The sequence below is a fragment of the Phycodurus eques genome, chromosome 9, assembly GCF_024500275.1.
Source record: "Phycodurus eques isolate BA_2022a chromosome 9, UOR_Pequ_1.1, whole genome shotgun sequence".
Lineage (NCBI taxonomy): Eukaryota > Metazoa > Chordata > Actinopteri > Syngnathiformes > Syngnathidae > Phycodurus > Phycodurus eques.
In genome coordinates, this window is record NC_084533.1 from 17,303,038 (window position 1) to 17,331,023 (window position 27,986).

At 41.0% G+C, this 27,986-nt stretch overlaps 2 protein-coding genes across 4 annotated transcripts in view; one reads left to right on the forward strand and one right to left on the reverse strand.

The window, feature by feature from the left end:
- The window catches only part of afap1l1a (actin filament associated protein 1-like 1a), a 33,420-nt gene extending 13,434 nt beyond the window's left edge, over nucleotides 1-19,986 (forward strand). For 2 of the 3 annotated variants that reach the window (XM_061685488.1, XM_061685487.1), the window contains 18 exons: nucleotides 8,328-8,453; nucleotides 8,530-8,613; nucleotides 8,690-8,769; nucleotides 9,148-9,283; nucleotides 10,294-10,389; nucleotides 10,842-11,056; nucleotides 11,434-11,613; nucleotides 12,056-12,139; nucleotides 12,778-12,853; nucleotides 13,543-13,647; nucleotides 13,717-13,928; nucleotides 14,068-14,213; nucleotides 14,318-14,387; nucleotides 15,119-15,233; nucleotides 16,766-16,933; nucleotides 18,392-18,567; nucleotides 18,647-18,772; nucleotides 19,100-19,986. In XM_061685488.1, coding sequence (XP_061541472.1) covers nucleotides 8,328-8,453; nucleotides 8,530-8,613; nucleotides 8,690-8,769; nucleotides 9,148-9,283; nucleotides 10,294-10,389; nucleotides 10,842-11,056; nucleotides 11,434-11,613; nucleotides 12,056-12,139; nucleotides 12,778-12,853; nucleotides 13,543-13,647; nucleotides 13,717-13,928; nucleotides 14,068-14,213; nucleotides 14,318-14,387; nucleotides 15,119-15,233; nucleotides 16,766-16,933; nucleotides 18,392-18,567; nucleotides 18,647-18,772; nucleotides 19,100-19,126 — 2,222 coding nt within the window. In that variant the 3' untranslated portion in view covers nucleotides 19,127-19,986. Of the gene's footprint in view, nucleotides 1-936; nucleotides 1,163-8,327; nucleotides 8,454-8,529; nucleotides 8,614-8,689; nucleotides 8,770-9,147; nucleotides 9,284-10,293; nucleotides 10,390-10,841; nucleotides 11,057-11,433; nucleotides 11,614-12,055; nucleotides 12,140-12,777; nucleotides 12,854-13,542; nucleotides 13,648-13,716; nucleotides 13,929-14,067; nucleotides 14,214-14,317; nucleotides 14,388-15,118; nucleotides 15,234-16,765; nucleotides 16,934-18,391; nucleotides 18,568-18,646; nucleotides 18,773-19,099 lie in introns of those variants that run through there. The other variant, XM_061685486.1, reaches the window with a different exon arrangement.
- A 315-nt stretch (nucleotides 19,987-20,301) lies between these two features.
- gabrp (gamma-aminobutyric acid type A receptor subunit pi) lies at nucleotides 20,302-27,832 on the reverse strand. Its single transcript, XM_061685489.1, has 11 exons — nucleotides 27,763-27,832; nucleotides 27,599-27,697; nucleotides 25,186-25,357; nucleotides 24,996-25,108; nucleotides 24,844-24,911; nucleotides 24,516-24,733; nucleotides 24,004-24,086; nucleotides 23,666-23,803; nucleotides 23,427-23,579; nucleotides 21,104-21,297; nucleotides 20,302-21,028 (listed from the first exon to the last, which is right to left on the reverse strand). Exons 3-11 carry the CDS (start codon nucleotides 25,236-25,238, stop codon nucleotides 20,696-20,698), a joined length of 1,353 nt encoding a protein of 450 aa, XP_061541473.1. The 5' UTR covers nucleotides 25,239-25,357; nucleotides 27,599-27,697; nucleotides 27,763-27,832; the 3' UTR covers nucleotides 20,302-20,695.
- Nucleotides 27,833-27,986: the final 154 nt, after the last annotated feature.

Consider the following 27,986-nt stretch of genomic DNA (forward strand, 5'->3'; position numbering starts at 1 on the left):
AGTTGGAGAGCAGGGGGTATAAAGGGAGCTCTGTTAACCTTTTGCTTCAGAAGTGGGGCGGAATATTCGAAACACCGCTCAGTATGGTCCAGTGCACTTCTACCACTCTGACACTGTCAATTATAATATTGAGACCGTCAAGGCTGACTGTTGATACAGTTAATATATTGGATCTCATTTGATAGCGGGAGGTGTACCTAATGTTGTGGCCGGTGAGCACTCGTGATAAAGTTATTGACCTTTACAGAAAATGGCATAATTGCAAAATATCACTGTAATTATATGGTCCTGTAAAATGGGGGCATTGAGGTTATACTGTATGTTATTGTCTTGTGCCTGGGGGTTTATGAATGTCACGTTTGTGCCGCTGTTAGTGAAGGCGTGTTTCATCATGTCTGAGCCTGCGAGTCTGCTTGAGGGCAACTGGTAACTTTGAAAAGTTTCAACTTGCATCCCCCCTAAACGGACTCTACTCATTTTCTCAACCTCCTAGGTAACTATGAAAAGCTTCAACTTGCTTCCTCCCTCAACTGACCCTACTCATTTTCTCAACCTAATTTTTTACAAATAAAAACACTTCAATTCAATGTGATCACTTGTAACAGAACTTTATTATCCCAAAGTACAATGTATGTCAGTTCTGTCAAATAGCAGATTCTGCCTAGTTACTGTACTTTCAATAAAAAAAATGCAGGCTAAGGAGAAGATGCAAATACTGGAATAATAAGTAAATGTTAACTTGTAGAATACAGTATGTGTTTTGGGGAGTGAGAGACTTTCCCTGGTGCTGCCCAATCCTTTAGGATTAGACCGGACAGGGACCTAATAAGGAAGAACACACACACACACACACACACACACACACACACACACGCACACACACTAACAAAAGCAGAAGCACGATTCCCTCCCCCCTCAAAAGAAAAGAGAGGTGGGGAGATGGAGGGAGGGAGTGTAGAGATAACAGATCAGAGGGAGGAAAGGACACAAGGGGCTGTGATTTCAGCAGTAGGCAGGCAGACTGGTGCTCACCTCCACCACCAAGCCGAGAAGCCAGCCAGGCCTTGACTCTGGAGTATTTTTCACACTATTAGCTTGTTGTATGAATGACACTCTCTGTAAACTAGGACCATGGTCGGAATCTCATCCACTGCTGTGGAGGGTAAGTGTTGCCCAATGCTCTATATACTGTATTCCAGGCTGAATAATGGGTAAAGGTTTGTAGAGCTTTACATTCGTATTAAAAACTACGAGGAAGCTTTTAAGGTGCCAGTGACACTGTGGGATCAATTTCATGTTTCTTATTGTAACACTGAACTTTCAGTTGGATTTCCTCTAGTACTGTAATCTGTCTTTTTTTTCTACCACAGTGTATGTTTGCAGTATAATGGTAGTTGTTCATTTTGTACACGCATGGGCAAAATTGTTTGTGCCCATTAAATAAAGTAAAGCACACAATGGTCACTCACATAACTTGAAACTGATGAGACTGGAAGTTACCAAAACGCATCTTGACAAGCCACAAATGTCACGTACGTGGTTAAGGCGAGGGCGAGTAACGCAAGGCAAGAACATGGTGGACCCAATTGCAGGGAAGCAGGGAGGCAAGGCAGGAGTGCGGGAGTCTCAAAATAATATTTAATCTTCAAAAAGGGAAAACTAAACAAAGTCCCACAACAGATACCAATCAAATCAAAGTAACAAAGAAACACTCGAATATCTAAAACTGGAAACAAACTATGACCTGTGAGTAAGACGTGGAATAGAAAGGGAGAATGACACCTGACAATAACATACCACAATGATAAAGACAACTGACGACTATGACATGGCAGAGACATGTGACAACGACAATGAACCGACAAGAACTGAAAGAAACCAGGGAACTAAATACAAACAGATAGACAAGACAACGAGGAACACCTGGACAAGACATGAGTGGCTGGAGAGAGCTGATTGGTTGACACAAAGCAGACGAGAACAGGTGGACACAACAACTTAATGAGCACACGACAAACATGGAACACAGGAAAACATGGAACAAAACTAAACACAACCCAAACCAAAACACAGACCATGACAACAAATCTTTTGGGAGAATGTCCTTCGGACAGATGAGACAAAATACGAGCTTTTGGGCAAGCCACATGATCATTATATTTACGGGTGCAAAAAAGAGCCATATGACACTGTCAGAAAGCTTGTTCCTAGCCACAGGTCAAACCTTCTTGAACAGCACAAAGAAAGAAATCATTAATTGCAGTGATGTTGAGCAAGATATTAGGTTAAGTGTACCATAATTTTTGTCTCGGCCTGTTTCATTGGTTTCTTTTTTATTCCATGAGACCACAGTTTAGAAGCAGTGCCTGATTTCCATTATTTTATTCAGAAATCGAGCGATAATGCCGCATGCATTTTGTAATTGCCTATACGGTAGATACCAAAAATGGCAGCAGCACACGACTTGTCTCAATGAATGTGTGCGTAAATCTCACGTTACTTAAACATATTTCCTTGATACCAATATGCTACCAGATTGCGCCAAATAACTACTGTTATTGGATGGACCTAAGCACCAAAACAGTGAATAGGTGAGTGTTTTAGTCAAACTACTAACGCATTTTATTCTCTGGACTATCCTTAAACCGCATATGTTGGTTACTAAGTGTATCGTACAAACACAATTTGAGACAACAAAATCAGCCATTGCGAAACAGTTAGCATTAGCGGTCTAGCAATTGCCATTTTAGGTTAAAGAAAAAAGACTAAATACCATTCATCTCACTCATACGTCATGTTACATGTACATTACACATCTAGTACTGTCTTTAAAATCACTTACAGATGCTCCTCTGTCGTTTTTGTCAATGCTTTTCCACTGGCCCAACAGTGCATTCGTCTGCAACAAATGACCATGCGGTAAACATGGACAGAGGGCAAATAGTTCCAGGCGGCGCAAATTGGTTCTGTGTGGCACACATATGCTTTTATTAATACGTTTTATTGCCTCAAGGCAGACATTTTTGCGTCGACCAATTTTTGTAGTCTACTTAGCCGAGTTAGACGATTTGTTTCACAGCCCTTGTTCATTGTACTATGAGGTTCAACTATTAATAGTGCATGGTGGCTGGGGTTCCAAGTTTACAGAGCAGATACCGCATGGGTGCTGAAAAAACTGCTGGCTGCTCATTTGTTGAGTAGACATCATCACCGCTTCATACACGCACACTATCGTCATCTTTCTCTGTTGCTGTGTCCTAGCTCTGGTCGCAGCAGTATTATACGCCACAGCCTCCACTTACCTGTGGGGGTCTATTTTTGTTATTGTTTTTTTATGCTAATAGTCTCCTCAAATAAAATGTACTTAATGTGGCCAACAGCCATATGCCATGACCCTCCTTCTCCAATTTTGTTAGTGTTGCTTTTGTCTTCAGTTTTAGTTTTCTTGGCATGTGGCAGTTTATTTTTTTGGACAACGGTGTGATTTGCTCATTCAATTGCTGTTGTCCTGCAGAAGTTCCCTAACAATTATCTATTAAGCAATCAAAAGACAGCAGTGTCTCTAGCTCCATCCTTTAGTTACCATTCACGTGATAGCATCCCTAACAGCAGGGTACTAGAAAGTGTTAAGGCACCAAACACTTGTTTGGTACACACTGGAAATGTAACAACATTAGTAAACTGAAACAAACTGTACTGCTTGGTGTTATTTGTGCTTTAGTAATGCTGCTTTATTGTGAAAGTGACCATTTGGCACCTTAGCTCAGCTAATTGGGAAACCCAGGAGAGTTTCTGTGTAACTAAATTCCTTTGTAATTAGCTGGAATATGCGCAACAATGTTGTGAAACAGAGTGGCTGCTGAATGTCTGAACGGTCACCTAGGACAAAAGTCGTTTGTGTGTGTGTCTGTGTGCCTTTATGTGTATGAGTGCTGTAGACTCAGCAAATAAGGAGAAAAACAACTTGTTCACCCAACCGAGGCAGATTATTTCACATATCAGGGTGTGTTGGATGTGTTAGCACAGGTGCTCTGTCTGCTGACAGGATTAAATTCCTAAATAGGCACCTACCTTCTCCCCCACTTCTCCTCCCCTCATCCTTGCAGAGTTGCCTTGGACAAAAAGTCTGCACATGCATCTTTATACAGAGGTTACACTTTGCAGAGTCTTGCACTATTAACAAGGTGAGGAATGCGTGTGGTGTTTACCAGCAATTGTCAGACAAGTGAGAGGAAGTCAATGTTTGACAGAGCCCAAAGCTTTTGAACAGCTTCAAACATTCCTGCTACTTTTTGGCTCACATTACCGTGCTTTGAATTTTAGTTATGAATATTAACTTTCAATATTTTAAGTGTCAACAATTTCAGGGTGGCAAAAGAAGACTAAGCTTTGTCTGGTTTTAATAAAAAATGTGACCTACAGTTTACTCGGGTTTCCCTTTGGTGCTTTGAAAGACAAATACACAACACTTCTGAGGCGTTGCAGACTTTAATAAACGTGATGTTTTAGATTTAACTTTAGTGATTATAGAGGCATGACTAGATTTTAGGGTATTCTTGTGTGCCTCACGTGGTAAGTAGAACATTAAAATTCCCATTTCGGCACGGGTAGCATACCTGAGCAATTGTCAAATCAGATAATCAGCTTTTAAGAACTCATGTCTGAGTGTTTTAGTTTAATTTAGTGTTTTGTGTCAAGGCACCACCTTGATTAGTTTACTAGATTTGATTGAGTGCTGACTGGTCTAAATGTTAACTCCTACGTGCAGTGAATGAGTCAAACTGTGCATAGTTTTTTATTTATTTATTTTTTCTCAGTTTTTTTTCTCCAAGGTTAGGGGAAGCACAGTTTCACTCCAGAGCGACAATCCAAACAGCTGGAACCTTTGGCAAAGAGACAGCTTTCACTAGGCCAAGTGAGCCGACTCTCATGAGCCTCCCAATCCCCCTTGCACAGTGAATCGCGTCATAATCAGCAGGGTCAAAGTGGCTGATCCGTGCATGAATCACTTCTTCATGCCAACTTTACATGGAGTGCAAGTATGGTTTAAGTACAATAGAAGGAAATGCTTGTAAAGGAACAGTAAAACACAATTACTAGATGGAAGCTGCAGTTCTATTTGTTTTTAGACTGGAGGATTGATGGTCCATTGTTCAGCCCATAGGAAGACCTACCTCAGGAAAGTATGTCTGTTGATTTTAGGGGAGGGAGCATCTTGCTCCCTCACACCATTCACAAAAATACATACTGTACACTTAAAGTGGCAGTTCTTGCTGATGACATTAAAAAAGTAATTAATACGCTCCACAAACTTTCACATACTCAAAACTGTCTGTTCTCAACATACACCGGACTTATTTATTGTCCTACCTTACTAAATACACACTGATTGCGTGTGTGGTGTGTGTGTTTAGTGGAACAGGTCATGTTGCCATATGGCTGCCTTCCCAACAAAGAGCTTTCTGGCTGAGCGACTGTCCGATGGTTGACCCCAAAAAGACGCACGGTTCAGTAGGTCTAATATGTCTGGACTGTGAAAATGAAGCAAGTAGGAGGGAGATATGGCTGGTGCTAGGTGGTTGGTAGGTGGTTTGAATTATGAAGACATTGGAGCAGTAGCACTGAGCAAACCAATTGTCAAGAAGAAATATACAAGAAGTCCTCGATTTACGAGCGAGTTCCGTTCCTACGCTGGTAACGTAACACGAATTTCCGCGTAAGTCGGATTTCACCGTTAAAGTCGAAATTGATGACGAAATACTTACGGGTATTGTCCCACGTGATTGTGACAGCAAGCTCAGTGTGTGTGGGCGTGCGCGTCAATGTGTGAGTGAGACAGGACTGCGCAGGCGTCGTCCAGCGGGACTGCGAAGGAGGAAGGAGTGTGTACAGTAACAAGTGTAGTGACGGCGACCTGGGAAGAGTAGCAATTAGCGGAGGACCCGTTGACGTTGAATGTGCAGAGGAGCTAATAAAGCCATTAAAGCAGCAAATCGGTGCTTCGTGCCTTTATTGGTCAGGTGACCGTAGCAGGAAAGGTTAACACTTCGTATAAAGAAACTAAAATACATTAAAATAAAAAAATAAGATGCTGTACTTACCATTACTGCTGAGAGTCTGAAAAAAGGAGGGCGAAAAAGGCAAAGATACTCCCGCCACACAAACACAGACAAGCACTATGCAGAAACACTATGGTGCTGGGACAAAATGGCGGACGAGGCACGGGCGCTGTAAAGTCGAAACGTCGTAGGTCGAGTGCGTCGTAACTCGAGAACTTCCTGTAGATTATAGAGGTAGAAAATTGCACACTAGCATACAACATTGTTGAAGGAAAACAATGAAAATAACTCAAAAGGGGAGAGTGATGGGGGGTACATGGCGGCATTGCTTTTGGTGGCACTTGCTTGTCTTGAGCATCAAATCAGATAATGCAGGAATTCAAACAAAGTGGCTGTTGCAGCAGGTTCAGCTGTGGTAATTATGGGGCATTTCCACCAGATGCTATCAGTTTAACCATGCTGCTACCAGTTTACTTTTGACTGTTTGTTGTTTTTTAGTGCTGCCAACTGTCTACACACACCACTGGCCACAACATTAAGTACACTTGTGGAATTACCTGAGATCAAATATACAAATACAATTTTAAAGGTCCTGTATTTTTGCTATTTAGACCTCCATAGAGTGACTCTTACATGGAGTTAGTATAAAAGTGTCAATTTCATTTAAAAAAAAAAAACAAAAAAAAAAAACCTTGTTTTTGTCATACGAGTGTCCAGAAAAGGCCCCTCTGACAACTACTTCTGTTTGACCCAGTTTTGTATCCACTTTGTCCATATTTGGCTAAGACCGCCCCCTTTCCTCTGATTGATTGTCTCCCTGTACAAGACCCACTTGTGAGAGCACATGTGCTTATAATGCTGACAGCTCTGGCTAGGGGGCGGAGTGGTAGGCGGACATCTTCGCCAGTGACGTAGATAAGCTCCAGAAATTTCTCGTTCTAAAGGTCATTCTCCGTAAATCTGAAAATATCCTACTTGATATGAAGATATTATGATCTTTAGTCAGAGGATTACATTTTAGAAGTGGAAGTCCACTGCCCTCATCAAAATCAAAAATGGTAAAGTCCCATCATTTGAAGTCTTCCTCTGTGTAATGAGTAGTGCCATGATTTGTGTTATTATTTTCTATATTGAGTTGGGGGTTTTTTTTGACAACATTTTGTGTGGCAACTGGCTGTTAGCAGGAAAGATATGTCCTGTCCTCTGTGCCATCCATTGCCATTGCTGCCTCATTCTTATTAGAGTCAATGCTACTGATTGCAGAAAATTCCTCTTACCACACTGTGGCCGGACAAACGGATGTACTCAAATTTCTTCACGTGGAAGGTGTCATGTTTTGATTACCTCATTTACCCTTATTGGAGCGAATGAAAGTGCGCCGGTGTAGCCAATGATACTGTATGTCTACGTGTTTTGGGTGAACTAAGGCAAAGGCATTGTTGCTGCATCAGATGAGAATGATGGAGACTTGATGAGAGGGGGGAATCTTCACCTGTATCATTACCACACAACACTGAGCAAATAACATCTGTATTCTTTTTATTAGACTTTATTCACTGGAGTGGAAGTTTTTTGTGGTGTCACAATGACAACCAACCACACTAAGCAGACACTGAAGCACAATGGAATTTAAGGAGTTCATTATCGAGGTACTCAAATGTGTGTCTTGTTTTCTTAAAGCAGGGAGTAGAAAATCTCACATCAACATGATGTGAGCATTCCAAAGAGTGTGTCATTTCATGTGATCAACTTCTACATGCCTTAACATCTCCCAACTGGAAGATAAAATCAAGTCTACAAATGAAAAGCTTGGCTGCTGCATTGTAAATCTGATCTCTTGTCAAAATCAAATTTATCATCATGCTGTCAAAAATTTTCATTTTGCCTCATCAGCGTTTGATTGAAATCTGACTTTGTTTGTCAGTATTCGAGCCAACCATTTTCCCAAGATGCTGCCTAATAATGACGTTGGTTCTTTTTACTTTGAGGATTAGATTGCTTGTTTTTCTCCTTCCAATTCTTATTTTCCGTTTTAATGAGGAGTTACACACATCTGTCCCGTCACTCTATGCTTGTATTGTTTAGTCTGGCTCCTATCAGAGGAGGAGAGTGATGTTCACTGACTGTGTAGGTTAAAGGTTTAGAAAAGGAAAATGTGCTGCAAAGTAAAAAAAGGCAGCTAACATGCATTTAAGCTTGTTTAGACATCTTTGTCCGACCTTTGCTCTCTGCTGATACATCCACTGCTGACATTTCACCCCGATGCAGCAATGGAGCTGTTGGTGAGTGAGCTGAGTGCACTCCTAAAGTTGCTGGATAAGGAGACCCTGACCTCCTCCACCCAGGAGAAGAAGACCTCAGTTTGGAACCTCCTGCAGCAGATACAGCCATCAGGTCAGTCAAAGAAATAAAAACATTACATATTTTGCTGAGCCACAAGTATTACATTTTGCCTGCCTTTTTTCCCCAGTTTCAGGAACAGACTACATTTATGTGAACTCAGTAGTGTACAGGAATGGAACCAGCTTTGTGGAGTCCCTCTTTGAGAAGTTTGGTGCGTTAAAGTTCATTACATTTACAGTACACAGGACCTACTTTTGTCTTTAAACTTGAATTGTTTTCATTTCCAGACTGCGAACTTGGAGACCTAAAGGATGTTACAGATGATTTGAAGCTAGAAAAAGACACACAAAGTGAGACTTTGAAACAGGTCAGTGGATTAATTACTTGTACAGCCAACTGTGGATTTCAATTTGGAAATGTAGGATGTGATATGTGACTCTCCACATCATTTAAAATCTATACTATTCTTTTCAGCCTTTCTTTTCCAAAACTAACTTTGTGAGGAAAGATTGCGGTGTGTAAATGATTGAAGAGGCCTTAAGGAATGAAAATACAACATATTCCATGTTGCGGGGTTTCCCACATGCTCATCGCATTGTAAATTAAGATTTAGGGCTCCACCCCGGGAATCATTTTTTCTCTGCATCTCTTTGATGAAATAGCCCCTTTGGCTGGGAAAATACAAATGGTTCATAGCTATTGAGAACATTTGAGACATACTGTATCTTTTTATCTCACCTCGCAGGACTGTGGAGACACCTCAGCTGTGCATTCAGCAGACTCTCCTCCCCCTCTGCCCACAACACCTCCCCCAGAGGAGTATTATGAGGAGGCAGTGCCACTCAGTCCGGGCGCAATGCCCGAATACATCATCACAAGAGGTAAACATCTTCTTTCTTTGATTCAACTGGTTGCCGTTATTGACTTCATTCCAGTCCGCTATCAAACATTATAAATTTATGGTGACAAATAACAGGGTGCATGTCGGGACTTAAACCGCTATATATATATATATATATATATCATAATTATATGGAGTTGTTCATCTCTAACCAGTAAAAGAAGAAAAGAAATAAGCATACCATAGTCAATATAAAAACACATTCATGGGAATCTGAATCATAATAAAGCTAAAGAATAAATAATTCTCATTGATCAATGTATTATAATTGAAGTATAATATTTGTCTAACAACATAATTATTTGATTATAAATTAAATATAACTAATAGCATTGTGATTGATAATTTAATTCATATATGTGCATAAAAACGTACATAGAATATGTGTGTTGTGCTACCATAAAGAGCCTATCCCAGCCAACTGTGGGCAGGAGGCGGGGTACACCCTCAACTGGTTGCCAGCCAATCGCAGGGCACTTATAAACAAACAACCATTCACACACACATTCACTAAGCACAATTTAGAGTCTATTCCAAGTGGCGGCACGTAGGACGACTGGTTAGCACATCTGCCTCACAGTTCTGAGGTCCCAGGTTCAAATCTGTCCTCGCCTCTGTAGAGTTTGCATATTCTCCCCGTGCGTGCGTGGGTTTTCTCCAGGTGCTCTGGTTTCCTAACCACATCCCAAAAATATGCATGGTAGGTTAATTGAAGGCTCTGAATTGCCCGTAGGCGTGAATGTGAGAGGGAGCGGTTGTTTGTCTATATGTGCCCTGCGATTGGCTGCCCACAGTTAGCTGGGATAGGCTCTTTATGGTAGGACACTACTACTTTGTACTATATATAGTCAGCAGAAATGTTGGTGCAATGATATTGAAATTGCTTCAGTTGTGCTTGAGTTTGACCTTGGACAGGGTATGTGAACCTTGAATTAAAAGAGACAATAAAGTCAAGCAAGTAATAATATATGTACTGTATTTTTTTTCCAGTTAGACCTAGCCCTCCCAACTCCATAGAGGATGGATATGAAGATGCCGACACCAACTACCCAACTACCCAAATCAACTCCCACCGCAAAAACTCCTGTGAGTTAATAATATCCATCCATCCATTTTCTGAGCCGTTTCTCCTCACTAGGGTTGCGGGCGTGCTGAAGCCTATCCCAGCTATCATGGAGCAGGAGGCGGGGTACACCCTGAACTGGTTACCAGCCAATCGCAGGGCACATAGAAACAAACAACCATTCACACTCACATTCACACCTCTGGGCAATTTAGAGTTGTCAATTAACCTACCACGCATGTTTTTGGGAAGTGGGAGGTAACCGGAGTGCCCGGAGAAAGCGCACGCAAGCACGGGGAGAACATGCAAACTCCACACAGGGGGGGCTAGGGATGGAAACTCCCCCCCTCAGAACTGTGAGGCAGATGCTCTAACCAGTCGGCCACCGTGCCGCTGCGAGTTAATAATGCACATACGAAATATAAATGTTGTTCAAGGGAAAAATTTTGATTTACCCTTTCCTCTGCTCTCTTAGATAATGATTCTGACGCTCTGAGTAGCTCTTATGAGTCATATGAGGAAGACGAGGAAGAGAGAAGCCCCGGTGCGCGACTCATGCATCAGTGGCCCTCGGAGGAGAGCTCAATGCCCCCTACCAAGGACTGTCGCATCTGTGCCTTCCTACTGCGCAAGAAACGCTTCGGGCAGTGGGCCAAACAGCTTACTGTCATACGGGAAAATCGATTACAGGTTAAAAAAAAAATAATTATTATTAAATGCCAGAAAAAGAAGTACAAAACCTCTATCCAAAATTTCCTTATACAAAGATAATAATTCTTGTTACTGTTTAATACTGTTATAGAGGTTTAATTGAACTTGAAGAATGTGTTATTACAGTATCAATGTGGTTATTGTGCAATGTTGTAGAACTACACTGTATCATGTATTGAGGCATCTAGTTTGTACTACATTGCCACACCATTATAATGACAATTATAATATTGTTAAATTGATATCTCACTACCTCTTGTGTTAGATCTTATTAGAGTTGTACATAATCATGTGGTTGGTGAGGTTCCAATATTTACAATCATTTTTACTATTATGTGTAATTTGTCATCCTGCAGTGTTATAAGAGTTCCAAGGATACATGTCCCTACGTGGACCTGCTGCTGCCCCAATGCACTGTGGTCTACGCCCCAAAGGACAGCAAGCGGAAGCACCATGAACTCCGGTTCACCTTACCCAACGGAGATGCTCTGGTGCTGGGTGTGCAGAGCAAGGAGCAAGCGGACGGATGGCTCAGGGTAACTCCAACATGATTTCATTCGTTTAATATGAGCGTCCACTCCACTAGATAATGGAGCAAAAAAAACTATTTTGCAAAGGTAATAAAACGTAGTTTTGTTTGACTCTGTCACTTTGGTAACATTGTGGTCAATGTTGCGTTGCACTAATGAGGTCTTTTTAGTATTAGCTACATGTGATACAAATATTAGAAATACCTCTTAATATGAAACAGTCAAGTTTAACATCACTTCAACTACACTAACAAATATCCTGTTAAATGAATAACTTTGTCAGATATCTTTGTAGAGGCAGAATTTCTACAGCTCATCTATTGGATCGCATTAGATTGGTGTCAGTGTGTGATTACACAACTATTGTAAAAATATGGCCATCAATCATATTGACAGCCCTTGGAAGAAAAGGCAGCGATTGTTTGACATGAATAAATTACCCCTACAGGTTGTCAAAGAGGTGAAGAGTCAGTGCACTGGGCTGGAGGTATCCACATCCCCCGTCATTCTGAGAAAAAACGAACTTGACAAGGTGAGTCAAAAGGTCATTTGTGCCCACAAATTAGAAGTCCTTTTCACAGCTTTGGTGAGAAAAACGTCAGCTGCAAGAGGCAATTGTGTTGTCACCATTAATTGTCCTAAACAATGTTGGTCAAAACACATTAAACATCACTGCCTGTGTTTGATTGACAGAACAAAGGCAAGATGTGTTATTCAAGTGTTAAGACACCAGTAATAGGGCTGGATGTGAGTCAGTGTTGGACTGAGGACTCCCTCTTCAAAGTTTACTGACACCACCATAAATTAAAGCCAAGGAAGGGGTGCGTGTATGTGTGTGTGTGTGTGTGTGCAGGGTGGGGGGTTGGAAAATAGGTGTGTATATCACCTAATATCACGTGTTCATGGTTGCGACAACATGTGAGGGACTCAATGAGTGAGAGTGAGGGATTCCAGAGAGAGATGCTGCACATAGAGAGAAGATAAGTGAAACGGGTATTGGAGTTGTGCGTTCCACCCTCCATGTGGGCCCTTACACAACACACTAACCCCAGATTGTTCTTGAAGGCTCTAACAACACCCTTGCTTATAAAAATGTCTTTGGCTTATCAAGTAGAAAAGCATGTCAGTGAATCAATTTGTTTGTGTTCATGCATGTGTGCGCTTCCTCAGAGGTTGTCTCCAGAGAAGAACAATTCAGATTCAGACAGTGTTGGCGTATCAACGGGGGAGAACTTCCGAGAAAATGGTGAGAATAACACATGAATGGAGCTACTTTTTTTTTACTGAACACGTTTGGCAGATGCAGCAGGCTCTGGAAAATGCCTCTTGCAGATAGGTCAATACCGGGATTTGACCAAATCCCTTCTAAGAGGCAGATACGTACGGAATGATTAATGTCGTCACAGTTTAAAGGTTATTATTCCTTAAACAATCATATCGGAGACATTGGGAATATTTGGATGGGATGTTAAGTGGTTTTTACACCGTGGCCCAACTTTCAGCAAAACAAAGATATCTAATGACTATAGTTCTGAATGGAAATAAGTGTGACATTACTTACACTTGCATAAATAAAACGCACCACAGTGAATGTCAACATAAAGGCCATCAGAAAAAGGTTGTTTTTTGTGATTTGTAGTGTTTTCTGTACGGCTTTAAAAGCATTTATAATTATCTAGTTATGAATTATTGGCACATTAATAGAAACATAATTTCTAAACAAAAGTGTGATCAAGGCTGTTGGTGATTTGCAATTAGCTACTAAGAGTTATGACATCATAAATAATACTTCCTGATGAGCTTTAGACATTACATTGACCGGATTTTGAGCTAATAGCTAAAACTGAAAGTTGAATTAGTGCTCCAGTAAAGTACCGTTCTTGAATGTAAAACATTTTTGCTAGTACATCTCCAATGCTTTGACATTCAACGCAGGTAAAGTGAAGCGTGGAGCCTTTGCTGCAGGTCGAAAGATCACACGCATCATCAGCTTCTCAAAGAAGAAGACTTCTCGGACAGCCTATAACGACCCTCGACAAGGTCAGCGGCAGCCTTCATGTTTCTCTTTAAGTTATCTCGCAGTTTGCGTCATTATTTCTGTACGTGCAGGTTATCTGTCAGTGCTCGTCAACCAAGTGTGGCAGGAGCACTGGTGCTGTGTGTGCAGAGGCTTCTTGCACTTCTACCATGACAGAGGCGACCATCAAACCTCTTTGCCCTCCCTCCCACTACATGGCTGTGAGGTGGTGCCAGGGCTGGGACCCAAGCACCCCATTGCCTTCAGAATCTTACGAGCAAGCACCACTCTGGCTGCTCTGGAGGTGAGAAATTTGTGTTTGATTCCTGATTTTAGTTGTTACTTTTACAGTTGTATAATTTGTTGTCAGCAACCTACATAAAGTGGTTTAAGTTTAAAAGAAGTGACCTCCGACTGATGTAGTTTTCCCTGCTTGTATTCAGGCAGCGAACTCTGAGGATCTCGGAAGATGGCTGGGGGTTCTCTTGGCAGAAACTGGCTCCACAACAGATCCAGAGTCTCTACATTATGACTGCGTAGATGTGGAGACCATCGCTAATATCCGCAATGCTGCACGCCATTCCTTCCTGTGAGTGTGACAATTTTAAGGTTATGGATGAGTCCAGCTTAGAATTGGGAGCCCTTGACCTAATGCAGAGGTCATTTCTCGCCCGCTCTCTGATAATTTCGTAGGTGGGCCACGTCGTCCGGAAGCAACACAGACTGCAGAACGTATGACGAGGTCCCTAATGAGGACATGCAGGTTTGACTTGCATGCATCGAGACACGTACACATTTCCTTTTAAATTAGTATCATAGCTGCACTATGTATTGTGTGTGTGTGTGTATACACACACACACGCACACACACACAGGTATATCTCAATATATTTGAATATCATGGACATTTGAATTAATGTCAGTAGTTAAATTCATATATATTTGCTGCACACTGAACTATTTCATGAGAGAGTTTTGTTTAAGAATTATGATGATTATAACAGCTAACATTACCCCCATCTCAAGAAATATTTTGAAACAAACCAAAATGATTTTTGATCATAAAAGGAATTAGCCTCCTGAAAAGTAGTGTTGAATGAAACTATGATGTCATATATGACTTTCACTATTGAAATAAAATAAAACACTTCTGTAATAATGTAATTTATTGAGCTGCACCTGCACCTACATTTGCGTGCAGAATTATCATTAACATGCAAGTACGTGCGTGCGTGTTTGCATGTATGGGAGTGAGGAAATACAACCATCATAGTGGTGACAAGAAGGCAAGAGGTCACAGTAGTTTAACAGCCTTTAAATCCCTCACTCCAGTCCACTAACTTGCATTTAAACACATGCTGCGGACCATCTACACCCACACTTGTACACACTTCCACTGTCTGAAGTCAATCAATCTAAAAGTGGGCTCACTCATAGCTGAGTATTTGAACTTCTTGTTTGCACCCCTGCCCTCCTTGTGCTCTTCCATTCCAGTCTATGGAGAGCTGCCGGCAGCAGAGTGGGAATCAAGGGAAGCGGCGCTCCAGTTTCTCCAGCAGTGATTCTGACAAAACCAAGCCGTTAAACTCCCTCAAACGAACAGATTCAAGTAAGGGTCTATGGACGGATTTCCGAATGAATTCACTTTGTGTGCTGAGCATGCTAATGTAAAAGCTTTTGTCTGGCTAGTTTAAGGGGCTTCTCTACAAAATACAATTTTCAACAGAAAATTAAAACAACGTTTTTCCTGTTCGTGGACCTGTAAATGCAAATAATTAATTATATATTAATTAATTATTATGAATTAATTATTAATGTGGATATTTTTCTTAACACCATCATTAGCATTTCCATTGTCTGACCACATCACTGTTGTTTTGTTTTTGTTGCTCAAGATTTACATTTCTTTAGAAAAAGTGTGAAATTATTCCGCAGCTACTGGCACATAATGACATATGTTACTTTACTACAATAGAATTTAAACCCACATACACTAACAAAATATCCATCCATCCATCCATCCATTTTCTGAGCCGCTTCTCCTCACTAGGGTCGCGGGCGTGCTGGAGCCTATCCCAGCTGTCATCGGGCAGGAGGCGGGGTACACCCTGAACTGGTTGCCAGCCAATCGCAGGGCACATACAAACAAACAACCAATCGCACTCACAGTCACACCTACGGGCAATTTTAGAGTCTCCAATTAATGCATGTTTTTGGGATGTGGGAGGAAACCGGAGTGTCCGGAGAAAACCCACGCAGGCACGGGGAGAACATGCAAACTCCACACAGGCGGGGCCGGGGATTGAACCCGGGTCCTCAGAACTGTGAGGCTGACGCTCTAACCAGTCTTCCACCGTGCAAAATATATTAAAAATAAACTTTTGGGTAAGACGTGTTAAGAAGCAGTTGGTCCTTGTGTCGGTTTCTTTACATAGTGGGGTTGCCAACTACATGCTTGGCAAGCATATTAAAGCATTTTTGCCGTGTGAACAGAGATCATTTTGTCAACATAAAAAAAGAAAATTTAACTAGGTTTTCATCGAAACGTACCCCAAAGACTGACATCTCTTGGTGTTCTTGAAGATGTTTTACAGATGCTACATCATAATCATCCCTAACTCAGGAATCCCAGTTCACACTGACCAATCCTTTGTTAGTAATAAAATGTAAGCTTCCATCTGGCTCAGAAGTACCCCTGTCCTGTCTCACGTTCCATCCGGAATCTCCACTTTCCGCTTGCCGCTCCCATGCACGCCATTGTGTCCCTTGGCTTCTGTCCCACAAAAAGATGAGCATCATGGGTTTAGCAACATGATATTGGCGTTGTACCCTGTTTCTCTCTCAGGCCTGTGCTCTGACATTGTGATACATCAAAGAAGGAGTGAGCACGAGTCTGACAGCTTCGTGATATAACATGAGATTTATTAGACACTCACATTAGATTCGCTGCCTCGCCTCATGACCTTTCCTTCTGCACCAGTATGTGTGTCTCTATGTGTCACATTACGCCTTCATCTTATTACTGATGTTGAATTTGACATGTATTGTTAGAATTTTGGTTTCCTTTATAAGTAGTCATTAATCAGTGAGAAAAGATTGTGAATAAACTACTTGTACCTCTCACCTGACGTCCCTCCTCAGATTCTAACCAGTATGGAAGGTATGGGAAAACACGAGCAGAGGAGGATGCTAAGCGCTACCTGAAAGAAAAAGAAGAGCTGGAAAGAAAGAGGGATGGGATTCGGAATACGCTCTCGACCCTCCGACAGGAGAAGCGAGAGCTGAAGCAACAGCTGCAAACAGCTTCTGGTAAGAAGATCAAGAAAGATAAAAAGAAAACAAAATCTGTCTTTTTTTTTTTTTTTTTTTTTGGTCATTATATCCCTACAGCTCCTCTGCTTTGCTTGAACTTGTATCTAGAAATCCTGCTCAAGCTTGCATGTCGAATGCGTCTCCTCTGTCTGACCCAGCAGTCTGACCTCCATTAGCCCAGATTATTTTAGAGTGAGTGGGAACAGAATTTGCCTGCCAGGATAAATAAAACATCAACAAATTAGCATTCCTCACTGATTTATTAATTTCCTCGAGTTTAATATTGAGTCAATCTATATAATCTGATGGTTTCAAGTCACAGTTGCAACCTCATTATATAAAAATCAACCATTATAGAAAGAAAATGTGAAACAGTGCAGAGTTCTCAGCAAACAGTTGTATTGTGAAATTTAATGTGCGAATTTTACAATCTAACTAGAGACTTTATGGACACTTCATTAAGTAATCTTACAAGAACTGCATCACATACAGTATGCTGCCTTAAAAAAGATGACAATGCAACAAATTTGAAAAAAAAAAGAAAGGCAATGATCACAAAGAATGTGTTGTAAATAGTGAAAGAGGAGAATATTATATGGATAAATCTGCAAAAGGCCTGCAATGTAGACTTGTACTGATAAGGCTATTTTACTAATATACAGTATCATTATTAAGGAAATTTTATATCATGATCATTTATTATGTTGAAAATAAGTAGAAAATAAGTCTTTCTTTCTGAGGCTACATTGCCCTGTAAGTTATTATATTAATAACTGTTTCACAGTGCCAATCACAGTGTTATATTATTTGTCATTGCACCAGAGTTTTTGATACAGCACACTGACACAGATTGCATGTACTTCATTCATCTTGTGACCAGTGAGTGTATGGTGTAGGGATGGGCATAATAATCGATTCATCAATTGTTAAGCTTTGAATAGGTTTTGTGGAATCAGTTCTTCGTTAATAGTGTCTGGAAGCAATTGAGACAGTAGTAGTTTTGTCAACTACTGGGATGCTCCCAGCAGATAATAATAAGAATATAAAAGCGGGCAGCACGATGTGCTAGTGTTTAGGACCCCTACCTCACAGTTCTTGGGTTTGTGTTTTGATTATTCGCTCTGGCCTTCCTGCCCGGAGTTTGGATTTTCTCCGCATGCTTGCATGGATTTTCTCATCTTACGTTGACCCTCTCCTGCATTCCAAAAACATTCATGTTAGGATAATTGAAGACTTTAAACTGCTCACGAGTATAAATTGTTGATTGTCTCTATGTGTGCTGCGATTGACTGCCAACCAGTCCAGGGTGTTAAAGTTCAGTCCAGTTTACCCGTGAAACTAATAAGGACAATTGAGCTAGAAAATTTATAAAAGTGTAACAATTGAGCAATACAAAGTTCAAATATAAGACGTGCACTGTGATTGTAACCCAAGTGTATGTGTGTGCGTGGACAGAGAAGAGAGGTCTCCTCTTGAACCAGCGTGTGTCCCAGTTGGAAGAGGCTTGTCGGGCTAAGGAAGCAGCACGAGTAGACCTGGAGTTGCGACTGTCCCACGTCAAAGAAAACATAAAGAAAAGCCTGGCAGGCGGAGCCCTGGGTGCACCCGTGGAGAATCTCCCACCTGTCAAGGTATTTTAAATGGAGGATTGTTTATTTTGACCCACTCTTGACTTCTCATACAATCGATCAATTTGTTCATTTTGTATAGGGGCCCAGAAAGAAAAATCATAATCTCTACAGTGATAGTTTACCAGTAAACTGTGCCTCTGAAATGCGCAAGAGACCTCCCTCTGTGTATGCTTCATCTTCAGGAACTGTCATGCAAAAGGCTAAGGTAACTCTGACACTCACTTCTATGTATGCTCACCTGCCCGCAGTGAACAAATAATACAATAAGTAGATCCAATACAAGAACTGTATCAAAAATTATTTTCCAATAAAATAATGACCACTTAACTTATGCTGATGTCAACTTTGTAATATTAGGTATTATTTCATTATGCTTGATATGCAGCTTGTGGCTTTTAACATTTGTATTATTTTCTCCATAAAGGCAGATTTTGTTTCAATACCACTGTGTGATGAAAGAGTATCAAGTGTTGTGTACTGTGCACTTTTGTTTTGCTTTGTATCATTTTCATGTTGCCTTACTGTTTTGCAGGAATGGGAATCAAAGAAAAGAACTTAAATGCAGCGGAAGTACTTCCAGTAAATGGAACTGATGCAACAGTTGGAATGTGAAAACGTCTCATAGAATTCAGCACAGACGTGCAAAAATCGAATTTGTAATGAAAGAAAACAGCCACTAGGTGGAGGTACATCTTCTGTAATGTTTCAGAAATCTGAAGACAGTCATTAAAATTGTATAATGCAATAATGCAGAATTGAACGTGGTAAGCACAGAGTAGATAAGGTAGCTGAAGGTTGTAAATCATAGTGTGAATGCGTGTAAATGCAAGATTGTATTGGCTCAAGTGTTACATTCATGAGTTATGATTTTGTATGGGAAAAGACAATTGAGAGGTAGATCAAGCATTGAATACTGTTATTCTTTTTTATGACTAGTTTCCTGTTGATTTTTTGTTTTTTTGCTTTGTGTATTGTTCAAACCAGTTCAGGGTGTACCCCGCCTCCTGCCCGATGATAGCTGGGACAGGCTCCAGCACTCCCGCGAGTGTGAGGAGAAGCGGCTCAGAAAATGCATACATGCATGTATTGTTCAAGTCTATGTTATCAAAAGACATACTCATAAGGATCCTGATATCTTGATTCTGCCATCTTTAAAAAGACATGCTTTGCTACTTGTGATATTTGTTTAGGTTCTAAACACACTCGTGTCCATTTGACTTATTTTAAGTCACAGATGGTCACTGCCATTGATAGGTAAGCCATTCGTCAAGAGGTGTGATGCAAACATGTAACTCAGTCCGGTCTAAGTGGGAAAATGTTTTCTTTAAAATTTGCCTGTAAAACCTTTGCACTTTAAGATTCTCTGCCCTGGGTGTCTGCAGGCCCTTAAAGTCATTAAATGGATTTCTGTTATTTAAAGCCATGACCCACTTTAATAACATTGCAACACTGATCCCCAGTTTAAAAAGATACCCAATTAAATGTAATTTTCCTTTGTTTAACAAATGTTCTTTTTCCACCCTTTTGTTTGTTCTGATTCTTGCCTGTTCATGACATTTAATGTCATAGTACGAAACAAGTTTTTACAATTATTATTGTTATGGTAACATAATGAGAATTTGTTCTTCATTTGCTCGTCCTGAAATTATAATACCATCAATTATCCAAAACAAAACAGTACACCAGCTTGTCCTGCATCACATTTTTATTATTCTAATGTTACAAGTTGTGAAGGTAATTACGGAATATGGTCTTGTACAAACAATGTATTAAAAACAACAAAGGCAATCACATGGAACACAAAGTGTGATGCAGCGAAAACAGACTTTTTTTTTTTTTTTTAAAGCTAGTGGACTTATTCTTGTTTGATTTGCCAGTCAATAGACAAATTACAGGCTTGGTAGAATCATGTGTATGATATGCTGTAGATGTGGTTTCTAGTACTGACAGCTGCTTTTTACATCTCGTTGAAAGTTATGTTTTTTTTTCTTCTTTTTTACATACCACTTGTCAACCAAAAGCATGTATGATGACTTCAGATCCAAGCGACTGGCCTAGTGTCTCCATCGGGAATGCAAAGCAGCTGCAGGATGGTGAAATGAACTCAGCAGCAGCTTGCAACCAGCTCTCAGAGAAAGAGATAATAAAGCCAGTAGAGAATATTGATGAAAAGGAATGCCATGGGGAAAACGGTGCGAGCATGACGATCAATGTTGTGTGGATTTTCCACAGTGAAGATGGACGCTGCCCTCTTTGAAGCATCTTTCAGTGATGACAAGCTGCAGACATGAGCTGGTTTTTCTTCCTTGGGTTCACTGGTGGTCATTATGTCGCTGTTTGCTGACTGTTGTGTGGGTTCCTCAGCAGGGGAGCTCACTTTCACAGAATTCTTCGGTTGAGTGGAACTGACGATGGGGATGGAGCCATTGCCACTGGACTCGTTGAACTCTCTCGCGAGATCCTAAAAGAAAGAGGGTTGCTCTCAGTATGTCAATATGACAACATTGTATTTTTTAACTTTGAACATTTGGCCCACCCTGTGCAAGTCCGCTAGGGTCTGGCCTTGCATGGTATAGAAGTGAGCGCAGGCATACTCCAACAGAGCACCAAAGATGAAGGTGAAGCAAATGCCCAGGTAGACGTCTATGGCCTTAATGAAGCAGTTGGCATTTGGCAGGGAGGTGCGGGCGCCCATCATAAGAGTAGTCATTGTCAGGACTGTAGTAACACCTATGAACAGATCACTGTTTCATTTAAAGGGAGCGTTTGCAGTATATATTTTTTAGAGACCACTCCATCGGAGGAAGATCAATCTATCGGAGACAGAAGGCATGACCAATGTCGTGTCAGTCGTTTGCCGTGCACACTCCGGTCACCAGCACACATCCGCAGCCTCACACTGACCTGTTAGCTTGAACTCCAGAAGCTTTGATGATTATTTAGAAATATCCACCATGAAAAATAAATAAATGCCCGTCCTTGGTTTGCTAACAACAGGGCAACATGAGCAAACAGAAGCAGAGAAAAGGGGCCTCAGGCAGCAGAGGCAACATTGCTGCTCAACAGGTAAGTTTGACATTTTTTATTTCTAATTGATTGTACACTCCAAAAAGTAAAACTTCAATACATGTAGTGTTATAGTTGCACTCTATTACAATGAGTAAGTCATGCTATGATGCTACAACCATAAGCAGCCGTGGCTAACGGTGGCAGGTTTACAGTGCTAATGCTAACTTAGTATTGCAAGCGCTGCTATTTTGTTGAAGCTGTACAGCGTTCTCTGTGACCATTTATCATAACTACACACTTTCAAGATCGCATGAACTATGAATGGCCATGTTTGACAATCGCTTGGTCAGACTTCAGCGGGGTGGTTCGTGAAGTGAGGCTAAAAACTGAAAACTCCCCTGAATTGTGACTCTTGTGAGTTTAAAACTTATTCTTTCACCCTCCCAGCGCTATGCAACCATTTTCTATAACAGGTTGCCAGCCAATCGCAGCCCTCCAAGTTCTCATTACCTTTCTACAAAGCAGATTACAGTCACAGGAGTCTCCTAATTCCATTATTCTCCAGCTAATCCACCATAAACGGGTGGTTTACTTTTGGGATTTCTCTTGAAAATCATACTAACTCAAAGTCTATTACAGAACCAAATCTGATGATTCTATGATCCCCTTCCCGATTCCTTATCGATTCTCATTGGGGGAGAAAATAAAACATACAAATGATATATGACATCAGTGAGGTCATTATCATTAGTATATTGTATATGTCATTATACGAAATAACAGAAAAGATGTTTCTGCATAGTGTGGTGCAATATGGACAAAATTACAGGTAATTTTATATCCTGATAACGATATGAAGTTCATCCTGATATAGTATTTTTTCCTTATAATTAAATTGATGACAATTTTTTGGGATCTTTTCTCTTTAAAACACATTTCATATAGAAAAACAATTAAATGGATAAAAGATAAAGAAAAATACAATAAAACACAAATATCCAGTGGAAAAATACCATTTAAAATACCTGTTAGTACAACCAGTTTTCAAGAAATACACTGTTGTGCACATGGTAATGTAGTGTCATGTACAATATTACATCCATGCTCCTCTAGCAGTGCTGCAAATGAGTATTTGCAGGTAATGTAGTAGCATTGCAGCAGTTACATTAATATTCATTCATTTTTAATACTACGTTAGTGTAGCATCTGAGATGTGTGCGTCTAATGTAACTCTTGTCACTTAAAAACTCAGGAACTCATTCTATCTTGGTGTACAAGTGTGATGTTGGTCTAACGTACTATCGTACTTTTGCACAGCAGAGTCTGGCATCCGTTGCACGTTTCTCCATTTATTGAACTCAGCACACACATGACCATCGTAACAGAAAAAGTTGCCACGCCCCACTCTCCAGGCATCGATTCACGCTCAATCCAACTGTTAAATTGTAACAGTTGGATTAAGCGTGGGTTTATTGGTCATGCTTGAAGAGTGATGCACAAGGATGAATTGATAGAAAAGCAACTGTTGAGTTACTGTTTCTGTTTTGGTGTAGGTTGGTGTTGGTGTTGCATTGGTGGAGCAACCGAGGGAACATAATGCCCCATACATCAATATAACGATATACTGTAAATGAAAGAGGGTTATATTGTACGGTAGATTCCGATTCAAAATACATTTCTTCAGAGAGACATCATTCCTCATTTGTGACATAAGAGGAATCGATAAGCAGAATCGTCAAGCAAGTAAACAAACGATTCCTAGGAATCGAATAACTGGTAACCGGTTCTAGAAAAACAACTGGGTTTCGATTCCCATTCCCACATCTGACTGGATTTAATCTGCTACTAACCAATGCAGGTCCTGGCTGGTACAGAGGACTGGCTGATCCAGAATGAAACCCAGGAGAGAACCACCAAGAGAGTCGAGGGAACATACGTCTCCAAGATAAAGAACAACACGTTTCTGCGCAGTGCAAAATGCAGCATCAGCTTGGGGTATTGTCCTGTGAAGAAACACACATACACGTAAACACAGACGCTAACCATTTTAAAATCCATCATAGTTTCCAAGTGTATGCAGCAGACCTACCGGTCTCATACACAGCCTCTGACACAGATGTGTAGTAGCTCTCCACACTATACTGAGCCAGCCGCAGTGTGTCCAGACCCTTCACTGAATCATTCCCTCTGGTCCAGTAAAAAACAACATCCTGCAGGTTGTAGCCCCCTGATTACACACATAGTAACACAACACTTGTTTTTGAGTCTTGTGTACTCCAAATACAGCCTTTTGTATTCAATGTCATACTTACTACAATGATGATTATGATGATGATGATGATGATAGGAGGAAGATGGTGATGATAGTGGCCATCACACAGTGGGAGAGTATGGTGGATGTGGGTGAGTTGGAGTTCAGTTACTCACAGCTTTCTAACTGCAGGGTGCACACCTGTCTGTCCATGGGGTATTTGGTGAGGTCCATGTTGCAGGCGATGGTAGCTGTGATGCTGTTGAGATAACAATTTAGAATTTGTGTACATTATTTTTCCTCAATAAATCAATAGTATCTACTGCATGTCAGAAAACTGTCTAAATTTGTTTGTAGAGCTTACAGTGATGATGTCAACCTAGATTTAGCCTCCCTCTAGAGACTAGCGACAAAGCCATCATGGGGAAACCCCTCCAACCCAAGGGGAATTACTTTTAAGGGGGCCACAAACCCAGGGTGGCACCCCTAAATTCTAGTAGACCAAGTTTTTGATGCCAGTAACTCTCTCTGACTTAGCTACGAGGTTGCTGCAGCTTCAAGACCGTCTAATGAAACCTCAGATCGCTTCCTAAGCACTTCAGCATGATGCATTCGCTCTTTCGGTACATTTTGTACATCTTTATTTGTGCGAATGTGTCGGTGTGTGAAGCAAATTGGGGAAATGTACCGAAGTGCATAGAGAACCGTCCCGTTGCTGAAGATGCGTATGAGGCGATTTTCCACCGTCACGTCATGCAGGAAGGAGCGCTTTGAGTCAGGAATGAAGGTGTCGGGAATCCAGAGCAGTGAAACCAGGCGTCCATCCACGCTGACACTCTCGTTCCCTGGGAACACCAGTCTGGAATCACGCCACCGCTGGCGCAGAAAAATAGTTGCAGTGTAGTCCTGGAAAGACACACCTTAGTGTCTTAAATCAAAAACACCCACAATTCTTTGTTGCTTCTTCGCACACAGACATATTGTCCTGCTCAAAAGTACTTGTAGGAGTATTGTACCATATTGATTTCAGAAATGGCATCGATGCTCGCAATGTCGAGACTCATCCCAATTTCCACAGGACCCTCTAGCAGAGAGACACAAGAAGGTTTGGCAAGCACTGTATGGGCAATACTAACAGATAAACCGTTGGTTAGTAGATTGGTTCTACCATTGAAATTGGGTCTTAGGTAGCGGTTGTATCCTTTCATCAGCTTTTGAATGGTTGGCAGGAGCTGGGAGTCGTTCCATTCCCCCCAGTGATGTCCGGGGAACATGCAAGTACTGGGGACCACAGACAGAAACGTAAAATCAATTTCAGCTCTCTCCAACGCAAGAATTGTGGAGCTGGAGTGTCTCACCCAAGCATGAAGGTCAGGCACATGATCAGTGTTGTAGGCAGCTGGACAAACATTTTGGATCAGCAGCTGAGCAACAAGAAATGTGAACAGATGCTCACTGTCCATGAGTCATCGTGCATACTGTATTTGTAATAGGATGGCATACAGTATACGGTGTCAGTCACAAGTCCAGCTTGATAAAAGCAGAAACAGTTAAGAAAAAAGTTTAGAAACATTTGCCCATGAAAAATTTATAAAATTAGTAAGACATTTGTTTTGCTCATATCGCCAAGGATATATCGCCAAGGATGGCATTTGCTATTGAGCAGGATTAGGCAAAAATTAGTAAATAACATCACCGCAAAAATTAAATGTGTGAGGCATCTGCAATGCAGAGTCATCCTTAAGTTAAAATGTGTTTTACTGGTTTTTTTTTTTAGGCTTTACACGATCAGGATTTCTGGGAGGCTTTACACGATCAGCATTTTTGGGGCCGATCACTAAGTTTAAAAAAAACGATAACCGATCCGATCACAAGATGGAGCAATGTGTCTATTTACATGACTTGTTCATTTATTGCATATACTTGTGTACTGTATACTGTATTCATCCATCCATCCATTTTCTGTACAGCTTATCCTCACAAGGGTTGCGGGAGTGCTGGAGCCGTCCCAGCTCAAATTATTCTCGAGCATTTTAGACAAAAGTTAAAACACCAATGACCTCTAGGGGGCATTCAAGGATTGGCCACTGACATAAATTAAGGTCAAATCGACATTACAACAGGACAGAAATAATGGGTGCTAACTTACTGTAATTAATTTACTTTATTGCAATTAAATTAATGAATACTGTTAATGACATGCTTACTGTAACCTCACTGTCCCGGCTATATGGACGGGTGTTTTCCAGAGTTTGAATCCGTTGGACTCCCCCGCCCCACGCTGTGTTGCTTGAACGCGGCATGCTCCTCGTGTTCATTCTTCAGGTGCTCGATCAAATTTGTTGTTGAAGCATTTAGATGACGTTCCCCACAACGTACTTCTGTTATGCACAGACTCCAAATAACTTACGTGTTGTTTGTCTGAGACCGCAAAATAGTCCCACACCGACGACGTGTTTTTTCACCGACAGGATTGAAAAAACTTTATTGGCCGTCAAATAGTTACAGTACTGCGCAACAAGACACATGACAAGGCTAAAAATAAACAAGCTTTTGGATTCATACGTGACAAAGATGCGGAGTTAAATGTCTTGTGCGGAGCCGATCGATGAAGTCATTGATCGGATCGGCGACTTATGACATGATCAGCCGATCAGCATAAAATGCTAATTATCGGCCGATACCGATAACACCGATCAGATCGGCGTAAAGTCTAGTTTTGTTGTTTGTTTGTTTGTTTCATAATAACACCGATTAACTTATTTTTACACTTGTATGGCAGTCAAGGAAGTTAAAATGTGAGCAACAATTCCCCTTACATTGAATAAAGGTTTTATGATGGTTATAGTTGGGCCTTGGAATGGATTGTGTTGGACCTTGGAGAGATCCCAGAGGTCTCACCAAAATGTGATACAAACTGGAGTGAATTTTTAGAAGTGTAATCATTTGATGTGACAAAACTGGACTTTGGCTTTCTTGTAGATGTAGCATGTGGGGAACTTGTATTGATTGACGCCTTCCTGGGCCATGACTATTGCTGTACTGTATATCTACTCAGCACATAAAGTGGGTGACGGGAAATGAATATTAAATGGTTGTTTCTTTTTCCTGTATGCAAGTGTCAGGCAACGTGTCAGCTGCTGATTTATGGGGCCGTTGGCTCATGGTTTATTCACAAAGACATTCCGATAACTAATTCTGTCACTAACTCATCAACTCATTGTCTTGTGAGTTACTCCCTCGTAGCAATGTCCCCGAAATGAATCTCCCTGCCTGTCACTAATAGACTTCATTCTCCTTCTCATAAACATCTGCAAAATCTGACTGGCTCGTTTCCAGCAATTCCCAAATAAATGGTCTTGTTGCACTAATATGTTACTGAAGGCAAAGCTGTTCCAGCTATCGATTATTCAAGCAGCGGTGCCATTCTAAACGATGTTTATGGCAACATTGATTTCCCTTGCTAATGGCTGTTATGAGAGTTAAGACATTAGGTGTCATTTGTTTCTCTGCAGTCAGCTATGAAAAATGCATATCTGCATTTTTTTTTTACTGTTTTCATTCCGCTTGTTTATCTTTCTACATCTTAGTCTGTTCTTTTTGTTGCTTCCCTTAATCCTTGAGATGCTTTTTACTTGCTCAAATGCATAAAAAAGACTTACACCACCTTGCCATTCTTGTGAATGCATGTCCACTTTGTATTACATTTTTATGACATTTAGGCAAGAGAGTTTAGTCATTTTGTTTTTGTTTTGTCTGGCTTTTTCTTACCCGTTTTCGTACGGCACCAAAGACCTTTTGGATTTCTTTGTCCACCTGTTCTTCTTTTTTCCTTCTTCCTTTGTTTCCTCGTCCAGTTTTTTGGCTCTACTGTGTCCAATAAAGGAGATTGGTCTCTTTCATCTCTTAGTTGTAGTCGCATCCAAGTGTTATACCTCAATCCACCAATGAAGCACTCATCTGGTCCTGGTGTGTCAGTAATGTTTCTTGTTTCACTGTCTGTGCATCTCCCTGCGTCTCTGCACAGCTGCTGTCATCTCCTAACAGAGTTGTTGTCTAACGCCCTCCTTCCTCCTCTCCCCTCCCTCTTGTGCACTGCATCCCACTCAATCCTGCCTCACTCACCTTCACTCTGAAATGAACATGATGCTTCAGTACA

Bases quoted from the DNA above. Each gene is read 5' to 3' on its own strand.
- gabrp (XM_061685489.1), bottom strand. From the start codon at position 25,238: ATGTTTGTCCAGCTGCCTACAACACTGATCATGTGCCTGACCTTCATG. The intron at 24,087-24,515 runs GTACATTTCCCC...TTATCTCAACAG, and splicing joins ACGGTTCTCTATGCACTTCG to CATCACAGCTACCATCGCCT. The intron at 21,029-21,103 runs GTGGGCCAAATG...TCTTTCTTTTAG, and splicing joins CCCTAGCGGACTTGCACAGG to GATCTCGCGAGAGAGTTCAA.